Source organism: Crotalus tigris, unplaced genomic scaffold, assembly GCF_016545835.1.
Source record: "Crotalus tigris isolate CLP2741 ecotype Arizona unplaced genomic scaffold, ASM1654583v1 scf7180000024436.1354646, whole genome shotgun sequence".
Taxonomy (NCBI): domain Eukaryota; kingdom Metazoa; phylum Chordata; class Lepidosauria; order Squamata; family Viperidae; genus Crotalus; species Crotalus tigris.
In genome coordinates this window covers 316,247-329,061 of record NW_024100605.1, presented here as the reverse complement: position 1 = coordinate 329,061, position 12,815 = coordinate 316,247, and the positions used below count along the sequence as shown (strand labels likewise).

General features: G+C 36.4%; 1 protein-coding gene across 1 annotated transcript in view; it reads right to left on the bottom strand.

Moving 5' to 3' along the window:
* Positions 1–12,815, bottom strand: part of LOC120302597 (sodium/hydrogen exchanger 10-like) — an 86,138-nt gene that overhangs the window by 14,362 nt on the left and 58,961 nt on the right. Inside the window, exons 19-21 of the mRNA XM_039331245.1 lie at positions 10,139–10,287; positions 7,538–7,663; positions 1,332–1,430 (exon numbers count right to left, since the gene is read on the bottom strand). Coding sequence (XP_039187179.1) covers positions 1,332–1,430; positions 7,538–7,663; positions 10,139–10,287 — 374 coding nt within the window. The remainder of the gene's footprint in view (positions 1–1,331; positions 1,431–7,537; positions 7,664–10,138; positions 10,288–12,815) is intronic.

The window sequence follows — 12,815 nt, the reverse complement described above, 5'->3', positions numbered from 1 at the left end:
AGGCTCAAGATCCAGATGGATCTTGACAGACTAGAACACTGTGCCCTATCTAACAAAATAAATTCAGTGTAGAGAAAAGTCTTACACTTAGGCAAGAAAAATCAAAAGTACACATATAGATTGGGTGAAACCAGGCTTAATAGCAGTAACTGTGAGAGGGATCTTGAAGTCTTAGTGGACAATCAATTAAATATGAGCCAACAGTGTGCAGCAGCAGCCAAAAAAGCCAATGCAATCCTAAGTTGCATTAACAGGGATTCAGTCAAGATCATGTGAGGTACTAATACCATTCTATAAAGCCTTAGTAAAACCACACCTAGAATACTGCACCCAATTTTGGTCTCCACACTATAAAAAAGATGTTGAGACTCTAGAAACAGTGCAGAGAAGAGCAACAAAGATTATTAGGGGACTGGAGACTAAAACGTATGAAGAATGGTTAAAGGAACCGGGCATGGCTAGTCTAGAGAAGAGAAAGACCAGGGGAGACATGATAGCAGTGTTCCAATATTTGAGGGACTGTCACAGAGAGAGGGGATCAACCTATTTTCCAAAGCACCTGAAGGCCAGACAAGCACTAATGGATGTAAACTGATCAAGAAGAGATTCAACCTAGAAATAAGGAGAAATTTTCTGACAATGAGAACAATCAACTGATGAAATAATTTGCCTTCAGATGTTGTGGCAGTTTCATCACTGGAAGCTTTCAAGAAGAGACTGGACTGTCATCTGTCAGAAATGGTGTAGGGTCTCCTTGGATGGGGGTTGGATTAGATGATCCACAAAGTCCCTTCCAACTCTGTTATTCTAGTTCTTGTCAATTACATGATCAAAACCTAGTCCCTTTTTTAGATGCCATTAATTATAGCAAACAATAATAAAGAACAAAGAAGTCTAAAACAAAACATTCAATTTCAAGACAGGTTACAGACTAGTAGCAATTGTGAATTACAAGTTGTATACAGTATTACTAAAATAATTCTAAGTAATATTAATTTCCTCATTCCCAGTTATATTTCTGGGTATTTGTTGAGATCAACCCCGACTGCTCTTTAGAAGGCCAGATCCTGAAGTTGAAACTCAAATACTTTGGCCACCTAATGAAAAGGAAAGACTCACTGGAGAAGAGCCTAATGCTGGGACAGATTGAGGGCAATAGAAGAAGGGGATGATAGAGAATGAGGTGGCTGGATGGAGTCACTGAAGCAGTAGGAGTGAGCTTAAATGGACTCCAGAAGATGGTAGAAGACAGGAAGACCTGGAGGAACATTGTTCATGGGATCGCAATGGGTCGGACATGACTTCACAACTAACAACAACAAATATCTTACCTTAATCATTCCTGATACAATTAAATGGATTCCTTGTGGCATATCACCTTCTTCACATATGCTATCTCCATAATCATAATAATGAATCTTTGCTTTTTTCTGAAAATAAAAAGGAACAGTACTGTATTGTAGAATATGGACTTAATAGGTTTCTAAGCATACCATCAAAGACATCCAGTAAGAAAAGTATTTTTTAGTGCTCTGAATATTTTAAAAGAGTAGCAACTGACAAATACATACAAAAGGATTTTAAAACTAGAGGACAACAATCAATGATAAATAAAATTTGCATAAGTAAAGTATGTTAAGATATTTAAATTATGTAACTATTTCAAATTTCCCATCCAGAAAATACCACAATAAATTTGAATACAAAACACGGGATTTTTGTTGAGCAAAGGATAAATTCCAAACTTTGGGCCGAAACATTGAATGATGGAATATCAGATGAATGTAAGAGTAGCCTGGGATTTGAAGGTGAAAACCACTTGACCAGCTTGCACAACAATGGGGGAAAAAAACTCACATATAACAAGTATCGAGTTTTTAAGATGACTTAAATGGGTAAAAACTTCTTTCAAAGCAAGACCATGGCCTCAATTGTCAATGGTGATCTATAAAGTATCTATAATCCTCCTTGGATGGTCCTGTAATATTTAACCTTTTAGAGAGTTTGCAATTTCTGGTTGGCTGGAAGAACAGAAAACTGAGGCAAAACAAAAACAACAAGCAAACAAAAGAAAAGTGTTGGTGCCAAGGCATGCACCAAAATTACTATAACCAAATTCTTAAAGGCAAAAAAAAAATCACCCTAATAATCCTATTGAGAACTAACAGAGTACAGAGTACTGTTAGAAGACTGCAGTCCAGAACTTATGAAAAATAACATCTTGTAGTGTCCAAAATGTCCTATAGGCTGTCATAACAGAGATGCAAAAGCTCTTCCTTGATGGAACTGGAATATATACCTGATCTCAGTGCTGTAAAAACTCAAATGTATGAGGCATATACCAATCCCTACACCAGAAAATGATGAGTTCCCTGCAGTTGGTTTGATATACAGATCTGAATGCTGTAGAAATCCTATCTGTCACTAAAACTGCAACATTTCCCAAATGTTGTATGAAATGCCAAAGGGCTTTCTTGTAGTCCTTTGTATTTTCAGGCATTCAGGAAAGGTCATCTGCCTATTTGTTAAAAGAAGAAGGAATATAGGTGGTGGTAAAGATGAACCTACAGGAGAAACAGAGTCAGTGTCTTGTTTCCTGATTAATTTCCATGCAGCCTGTGAATGATTTAGGTACACACCTGAATTCGGAAACAACCTCTCTGAATGGATGATGGCAGGACTTGAAGGCTAACTTAATTGCCACCTTCCCCCTTGCCTCCCCCTTTTTTAATTCAAATGAATTATACTTTCTGACGTGGTATTTAGTATATGAGTTTTTTGGGAGGACTATCACAAATATTTTTCCAGAATTTTTATAATAACAGCATTGGCTGAAAGATAAAGGCCTGTTTTAGGATGTGAAAACCCTGCAGAGTCCCTTTATTCTTTTGGATTTAAGACTGGAGCAAATTGGAAATTCCTTCTTCCTGGAAAAAATGAGAATGAAGTAATAATTAGCAATTTCAAAAGCAATTTGCATTCTTCATGCAGTACAGAGGAGGCAACTGGATGGTAACAAGTGCTGTGGACTGACTGAACTCAGATTTTTTTTTCCAAATTTGGCAAGGCTCATCCTGAAGCTGGGATAATTAGCAAGAAGAAAATTAGTGTTTGTATTTACATTCGTTGGAGAAGGAATGATAGATATTCCTTATTTAGGAGGGGCCAGCAACTTGGTCCTGGTGGCACAGAGGTTAAAGTGCAAATTGCAGGCAAACTCTGCTTACAGCCTGGAATTTGTTTTTGGTTTTTTTGTAATGTATTTTATTGATTTTTTTAAAAAAAATTATTAAATCACTTAATAATTGGTAAACAGTGTGTTGTAAAACAATCACAAACAATTGATTTCTATAATCCATAATCCACATAATAATTTTAGTTGATTTCCTCTTTTCCCAAAATATCCTCTTTTGCAAACATTGAGTTAATACAATTCTTATCATTTTGATAGATAACAATTAAATATATAATTTTTTCCCAATAGTCCTAAAAATAATGATCACATCAATATAATATTTCTTTTCTATCCAAACATTCTGGTTGCCTTATCAAAATCCTGTTACAGTCCTTATTTTAATTTGTTTCTCCCACCAAATTCTAGATATTCTTACTGGTTAAGATTTTCTCAAAAATTAATTACATTTAAAAATTTAACTCTATTTTTCCATATGAACCATCTCACACTATTACATTACTTAAGAAATAGATAAGACAGTAGAAAAAAAGAAAGAAAAGCAAGAGTAAAGAAGCATAAAAAATAACATACTACTTAAAATATTTATCCCTCCTAAGCTAATATGTATTTATTTCCTAAATTTCTTATTCTTTTTAACCATAATTAAAAATATGTTTAATCTTTAAACATTCCATTTAATACATCTAGTTATTTAGTCCCTTAACTCTTATTCAAAACATTTTTATCCATTATAATTTTCTTAGATTCAATCACATTTAAATATCTAAAACATTTCCTTTATCTAAGTCATTTCAACTTTTTTATATTATTCATATCAAGAAAGAGAACAAAAAAGGGAAAAAAGCATACTATATATTATATTTAGAGAATTCATCCCTCTTAGAGTGACATACATATTCCAAAACTTTTCTACTTTTTTAACCATATTCAACCAAATGTTTCTTTTTTAAGTATTCTCTCTGGTAAGTCCCATCATCTATTTTCTTAGTTTCCACTTAGGTTTTTTTTCTTTTGCCCAGTGTCTTTCTTAATCAATGTATTTTGCTGAATCAAAACGTTTTTCCGTATGTTTGTAAATGTTGCTGTAGATATAAAAAGTAAATCAGGAGAAGTGTCTTTGTACAGGACTGGCAGGGCGAAATTAACCGTGGGAGTGCAGAGAATCTTCAAGCCCGTGACGGTCGCTACTGTGAAAAACCAGAAGTCTCTGGAATTTGATCCTGATGATGCTCAAGGTTGACTCAGCCTTCCATCCTTTCAAGGTCGGTAAAATGAAATTGTTGGAGGTGATATGCAAATACTGTAAACAGTCCAGAGAATGCTGTAAAGTGCTATGAGACAGTATATAAGCCTTAATGCTATTGGTCATTAGGCAAAACAATTGCTAGGTGAACCCATGACTATGCTTACAATCTTTATTCAGCTTTCTTTTGCTTTAGAGATCTGTGAGGTTGTAAATGCAAGGACTGGTTGCAAAGTTACTTCTTCATCACTGTCAACTGCATATACTCACTAAACAAAATAGTCACTAAAAAAGGACTATCTGTATAAGAGCAAGTAGGCACACAATGGGGAATGCATATCAAAAGGAATGCACTGGCACTATCTGCCTAGCATACTATGATGCAAGATATTAGCAAAAAGGGAAGGCAAAAAGGTCTTTACTGTGAAACTGACTAGAGCAGGGGGGTCAAACTGCTGGCCCACGGGCCGGATGCGTCATGCCGAAACCGTACCCATCCCAGCTCCAGCAATGGGAAAAAAGTCGCAATACATCATGACACGTCATGTGACATTGCAAGTTTGACATCCATGGTCTAGAATCTTATCAATTTCAGATTGCAGCTACACCCCAGCCAGAAGGTTCTAATCAACAAATTAAGATCATAGAGCTGAGCTTGTTAACCTGCAATTAGCATTTTTCAGGGGACTGCTGGGCTGGGGAGAAAACCAGCTCAGGAAAAGATAGCTTGTTTAGACAATCTTGCCACTGTGGAAGGGAGGATGAAGAGAAAAAAAATAGATCAGGCACAGGACAACAGGTACTGACTGTAATGGCAAACACATGACTTGAGAGGCACTGCAATGCAGGCATTGGTTGCAAAATTACTTTTTCATCACTATTATAACTTCAAATGGTCACTGTCCAAGACAGTCACTAAATGATGACTACCTGTACTAGTTTGTTTGATGAGAAAGAAATCTAGTTTATTTGTATGTGACTAATCCTGAGCTAGGAAGATAGCAAAGTGTTATTTCTCACCATGAATTTTTCTGAAGCACCAACTGGAATTTTATAATAAAATGAGCAGCTTGCTATTGACTAAGCCTGTAAGATAAAGACCAATATTCTGAGCTGAGCCAGCTGTAATGGAAGAATCTGTTTTGGTTTTTGTAATTCCTCATTATACTGCCAGAATTTATTGGGAATTGTTTGCCACTTAACCTTCTTTGGCTCCTATTGCCCCAATGAATTTAGATGGCAGGTCTACCACAGAGGGAAAGCCTAGAGAAGCAGTGTAGCTGAGATAAATAGTCTGAAGTTCAAAGCATTGATTTTAGTGTAATCCAAAGGAATAGTGAAGAAGAGATGATCATGAGTCATCCTGACAGCCTCATATTTGATTTATAAATGGGACCCTCAGAAAAGAAGTAGTTGAAATCAAAACCAAGGGCAGACTTTCTGCAGAGCATAGCTCTCTTCCTGCTGTCCTCCAATTGCGCTGCCAGAAAACTGCATCTTTGCCCAAGCAGCTTCAGTTGCCTCTTGCTGTTCCTCAGTGGATTAGATTTCAGCAGTTCATCAACTTTAGTTGTGTTTGTTTAAAATATACTGTTTATCCCCAGCTTTACTCCCACAGATGGCTTAGTCACCACTGCCTCTTGCAAATTCTGGCCCTAAAGCAGTGTTTCTCAACCTTGACAATTTTAAGGCATGTAGACTTCAACTCCCAGAATTCCACAGCCAGCAATGCTGGCTGTGGAATTCTGGGAGTTGAAGTCCACATGCCTTAAAATTGTCAAGGTTGAGAAACACTGCCCTAAAGGGATGTCAAGTTCTCCTCATCCAAGAATTCATAGAGGGACTCATAATATTATTCCTCCTGTGAAAGTCCACCCGGTGTAATGAGAATCCTGAATTCAGAAGGCATGAAAACAATACATTCATCATTTCCAGCAATGTTATTTTGGATGAACTGGTTGTCTAAAACTCTTCTCCTAAACCTGCCATTATCAATTCATGAGTAGATAGATATAAGACCCCAAAAGCAGTGAATTGGGATTGGCTGTGGAAATGGCCGTAACTCATTCATTAATACCAATATGTATTACATTCCTGGGAATCTATTTGCATATCAAATAGTAAGCACTTCTTATGCTTTCTGGTATTACTTCACCAATGAAGAAATCATGTAACAAAATTAAGGATTTATAATTGTGTGGTCTGAGTGTCAAAAGCCTATTTAAATAATATATTCAGTGTCTGGAGACGGGTAGGCAAGCCAATGACACACATAGGATCTCTAACTTGTAATTTGGGATTTCTACTTTTTTAACGTCTGAGTTTCAGCCAGCGTAGCTAATGTGGGAATTATATCTGAAGGATATCAAGTTGTCTATATGATGTATTGTATATATGTGGGACTATGCATGAGTTTTTATGAGTTTCCTCTCTTTTTTCAAACAGAGGAAAGAGTGATTTCCTTTATCTATATACCAGCTCATTTCACATCAACTTATGCAATGAAACTATCCAAATATCTGATGGAAAGCTATTCTGGGAGTTGAAGTCCACATGCCTTAAAATTGTCAAGTTTGGGAAACACTGCCATAAGGGTATAGCATTGGTGCCAATGCTATACAGGATGATTTTGTTTCTCCTAGATGTTACACAGGAAAGGAACCATCAGCAAACCAGAGACGTGTGTACTGGATACGTAGGATCTAATTGATGTACATGGCCCTTAAGGGTGCCAGGAGCCAAGTTTCATAAGGCTTTAAAAATCAGATAGAAAGCCCAAAGCACTGGAGTTACGTGATCTGGAGAAAGTGGCTTTCACCTGCTAACAAGCAAGCTGCTGGATTTTGGACTAACCGCACCTTCCAAGTAGTTTTCAAAAGCAGCCTCATATAGGGTACATTGCAGTAATCTAAGCAGCAAGTAACTAACACACAAGCCTCAAGTGAACAAGGGAGAATCTGACTATACAAAGGACTAATAGTCATTTCTTCCATTTTGGCATCCTCTACTGCTTGGAGGTGAAGACTAGATCTAATGTGTCACCACTGATATGCATTGAACCAGATATTACCTCTGTGAAGCATTCAAAGCATCATTACCTGAATGTATTCTATCTGTTTTTTATTACCCTGAAGCCACACAATATTGCATAGGAGGTCATGTGCAGTAGGTGGGGCAATTGTAGGAGGCAGTTTTCCAAGCTGATGTTTTCTTAACAGAATCATCTAAAAAAGAATATTGTTATAATATAATGTTAATTAGTTCTTTAAATTCATATTATTATATGATTTCTACATTCTTAGAGCTACGACGTCTTGAGCAATATAATTCTGAGGTAAAATGGCTCTAAATCACATACTATACTTTTCTGATTAATGCAGAGGTCTTGCTAATCATATAATATATAATATATGATATATCATTTCAAAAATTTTAAAAAAATTATGAGCTGCTGTTTTTTAAAGAGCACATATTATACTACTTCCCAAAAACACTAGTGAGAACTAAGGTGAGACACATTTTTACCTTTAAATGTCATTGTCTGAGAGTATATTTATGATGATGAGTATATATTTATGATGATTTATGATGATCAAGTATCAAATTGTGATGTCCTTTGTGAATCTTTCAAAACTGGAATTTTGAATAGAACAATAACAATAGAATTGGAAGGGACCTTTGAGGTTTTCTAGTCCAACCCCCTGCTCAGACAGGAAACCCAATACCATTTCAGATAAATGGCTGTCCAGTTTCTTCTTAAAAACTTCCAGTGTTGAAGAATTCACAGCTTCTGGAGGCAGGTTGTTCTACTGATTAATTGTTCTAACTCAGCGGTTCTCAACCTGTGGGTCGCGACCCCATTTGGGGTCAAACGACCATTTCACTGGGGTCACCAAACAACACAATCCGCCATTTTTTCCTCAGCTGGCGGGACCGCGCATGTGCGCCACGCATGCACACCCGGCATGCGGGCGCCGCCGCGCATGCACACTGAGCATGGGGCGGCACATGGGGTGCCGCCGTGCATGCGCAGCGCGTCCTTATGACCAGGGTCGCCGGTATAAAAAGGTTGAGAACCACTGTTCTAACTATCAGGAAATTTCTCCTTAGTTCTAGGTTGCTTCTCTTTGGTTAGTTTCCATCTGCTGCTTCTTGTCCTGCCTTGTGGCAACCCCTGACATATTGGAACACTGCTATCATATCACCCCTAGTCCTTCTCGTCATTAAACTAGACATACCCAAATCCAGCAACCGTTCCTTATATGTTTTAGCCTCCAGTCCCCTAATCATCTTTGTTGCTCTTCTCTGTACTCTTCCTAGAGCAGGGGTGTCAAACTGCCAGCCCGCGGCCCAGATGCGTCATCCAGAAGCCATGCCCACCCTATTGCCAGTAATGGCAAAACCGTCCCGATACCTTGCACGACGTCATGTGATGTCGCGAGTTTGACATGTCTGTTCTAGAGTCTCAACATCTTTTTTACATCATGGTGACCAAAACTGGATGCAGTATTCCAAGTGTGGCCTTTTTTTTTCATTTTCATTTTTTCCATTTTTCCCTCCTTTTTGAAGATGGGAACTACATCAGCTCTTTTCCTGTCCTCTGGTTGTTCCCCAGTACTCCAGGATCTTTGAAAGACATAGTCCAATGATTCTGTGATCACATTTGCCAGTTTCTTGAGAACCTTGGGGTGTAATCCATCTGGTCCTGGTGATTTGAACTCGTCTAGGGTGGACAGGTGCTCACTTACCATTTTCTTGCCTATCTTAACTAATCTAATCTATTTTTTATGGTACTGTTTTTCATAGGTTGGACTGTTTTTTCTCTTTGTGTAAACATGGATGCAAAAAAAAAGTTAAGTAGTTCTGCTTTCTCCCTGTTGCTTGTCATCTTCTTGCCACTTTCCCCCACTAATGGACCAATCATTTCCTTAACTTTTTTCTTGTTTTTTACATGTTGTAAGAAGCTTTTTTTGTTGTTATTTTTGACTTTTGTTGCAAGCCTTAGTTCATTTTGAGCCTTAGCTTTCCTCATTTCATCTTTGCAGGCATGGGCTATTTGCTGATATTCTTCCTTAGTTACGTGCCCCTCTAGAAATATGCCCCCACTGTACATAAAGTTGGGTGTAGCTCCTCCTATCTCCTCAATTCCAATAACTGATTCAGTAAAGGAACTAGAAATGCATTTAATTAACTCTCAGTTTCTTCTTCATACAACCAAATTTGGTGATGAGGGAACCATTATATCATAATGTCCATTATGTGATAACAAATCTCCTGAGAGTCCAATTAAAGTATTTTATAAAAATAATAAAATTAGGAAGCGAAGCAGTGGTTACAGGCTGTAATTAGGCCCACATCAAAGAAAGGTAGAGAAATATTTTCAAGGAATTTTTAGGTCACACAGAAGCAAAAAATTCTATCTGAGCACTGAACTCAGATTCCAGATAACAGTAGAATCAAGTTATATTTCCCTGCAAAATTTTGGCAGAAATCTATGCATTCAGTGAATATGCAGCCATTTAATGTTCTCAAAATTCTTTCAATGAAAATTTAGCCATATGAAAATATTGTTTAGTTTTACCTTCAACTTTCTATTTTTAAAACTGGAAATCCCAACATTCAAAATTTGTAAATATAATTTGATCTTTTTTCTATAACAGAAATATATCATGTTTCATGCATAATTTTGTTTGAATTACCTTATATAATTCATTTCCTTCATTTTTATCCACAATTCCTCCTGATATCATAAATTTAAGAGTTTCAAAAGCTGTATTTAGCACCGTCTGAACTGCTTGTCTGGTTTTCACAGCAATGACAATATCTGGATAGTCACGCTGCATTAATCCTAAAGTAAATAAAAATATTTTTCATACAAGAAATGATAAATGCCATTCAATGTGAAGGAAAACTATTTAGGAATAAATGCTCCCTCCCCAAGACTAGCAGCAACTGCAGCTATGGAGATATGCACAAATGGATCTTGAATCATGTCTATATAAGAAATCTCAGTTCTAGAATATTCTGAAAAAGGTTCTGAATAAGTGCAAAATTTCATTCACATAATGTGCAAGTTTACAAATATGTTAAAATAGCAAAACTTGTTAAATTATACTGAAGAACAGAAAACAAAAATATAAAGTATTCTTTTTCCAAAACTGAAGTCTTTGCAGGAGGCCCTCATTGAATTAAAAAATAAAAACCAACTAAAAGAAAAAGAAAAAAAACAAGTTTTTTTCTAATCCTATTAACTTTAACAAGACTTTAAATGAAAGACAATTTTTATTTTTGTGTTTGTTCCTCATGTTTTTTACCTCTTATTATAAAAGCAGTAAAAATTGCTTTTATAATAACAAGCAACCCAGGGGCAATTTGTTCCTAAGACATTGAGTAAAAAGACATTTTTTTCCCTGCAAGTTTTTTGTGTCCAAGAAACCATTTAATAACTTCTGAGATACCATTTCCCCATTGACATCAAACTTACAGCCCTCTCAGACAGACTAGAAAAGCAGAGTGAACTCTCTCTGTGTGTTCCTCAGAAATAGATACATAAAAAACTAATTTTTTTTTATAAAAGTGATTTCAGCCTGAAAAGAGAAATATAGCTAATTAGAAGTAGTCAAGTAATTTACTCAGATCACTCTCATTTTCTCTTGTATGAAGCAAAAGTCTTAGGAGGAAAGGATGTTCTCCTTTAGATAAAAAAAACATACAATAAAAAAAATCCACTTTTTTCTTGGGCTGAACGTTTCATTATCATTGGATATGTCTGCACAGTAAATCCAAGAATACTTATGAAGTATCCAGATACTACAGCTGCCCAAAGTGGTATCCACAGATAAAAATGCATCTATTTTATATTGCTTTGCAAATATATACAGGAAAGTTCAAGTGCTTCTTTATATAAATCTTCTCCATGAATGCACTATCCCTACCCACAGTTGAAGGGGGAAAAAATGTCTCTGCATATAAAAAGCAATAATTTTTAGAACTGAAAACTGGCAGAAGATGAAATTTAAGAGCAGTGATTGTCCACTCTAAACATCAGCATAATTTAACCCCTGAGTATTTTTTTAAATAAAACTTTTTATTGTTTTTTAAATAACAGAAAAAGAAAAAACAAAAGAAACAAAAAAAAAATTATGTGCATTATCAAGAAAATAATCACAAATGTATAAAAAAATAAGGCTTTTTTTAACCTACACTATTTCATTATATTTTGTTCCTAATTTAGCTCCCCCCTTTTTAATATTGCTGATGTGATTAAATAATTAGAGAAATCTTATTGTGGCTTTAATAGTTAAGAAGTATTTGCCATCCAAAATAGTATTTCAATTATATAGAATGTTAGTAAGAATTAACTGTAAATATTAACCAGGGATATTTAATTGAATGTATTTCAGGTTCTTCTACAATGTATCAGCTGAGAGAATTCTGAGATGGACACTTATGCACCTTGAAATAAACTGTGGTTTATGTACTCATCTAGTGTGCAAATAAAGACTATGGAATTTAAGACACTGATGATTGCTTTAGTCATGCAGATAAATATTCTTTCCATTTCTTTTTTCTTTCTTTTAGGTGCTACTAAAAAAAATGCAACTGAACATTGCATTAATAATGGCAATCCAGGTAGTCCCCTGGTTGCTGTTGTAATTCCAAGATGTAGAGGTCATTAAGCAGAAAGTTTCAAGGAAAGGAACATGTGGTTCTGCAGGGGGGGTGGGGGAGCCCTGGTTGGCCCAGAGCAGGCCACAAACAAGTTGGAGGAGAGGGTGCTGCGTGTACATGCATGCATAGGGAAGAAGGACACAAGACAAAGGGAGGTGGGGAGGACAATTATGGAGTGACTTGCTACCATCCCTGCTGGCTTCCTCATTGACTCTGCTTGTGGGAAACCAGCAGAAAAGTTCACAAATGGCAGTCACATGACTGTGGGACACTGCAATCATTGTAAGTATGAACTTGTTCCCAAGCATCCAAATTGAGTTCACATGACCCAGGGTCCTGAAACAGTCAGAACTTCAAGGAATGTTTGTAATTACCCCTCATTCATCACTGTTACAACTAAACAATCCCTGAACAGAAAAGCTAAGTTATGTGACTGCACAGACAACAACTTGAAGTATTACAATCAAAATAAGCAAAGTTTTCAATACAGGTAGTCCTCACCTTACAACCATTCATTTAATGACCATTCAAAGTTACAATGGGATTGAAAAATGTGACTTAAGATCGTTTTTCACATGACTGTTGCAGCATCCTCATGGTCATGTAATCAAAATTCAGACTCTTGACAACTGGCTAATATTTATGACAGTTGCAGTGTCCTGGGTCCATGTGCAGTGATGTGATTCAGCCAGTTCGCACTTCGGC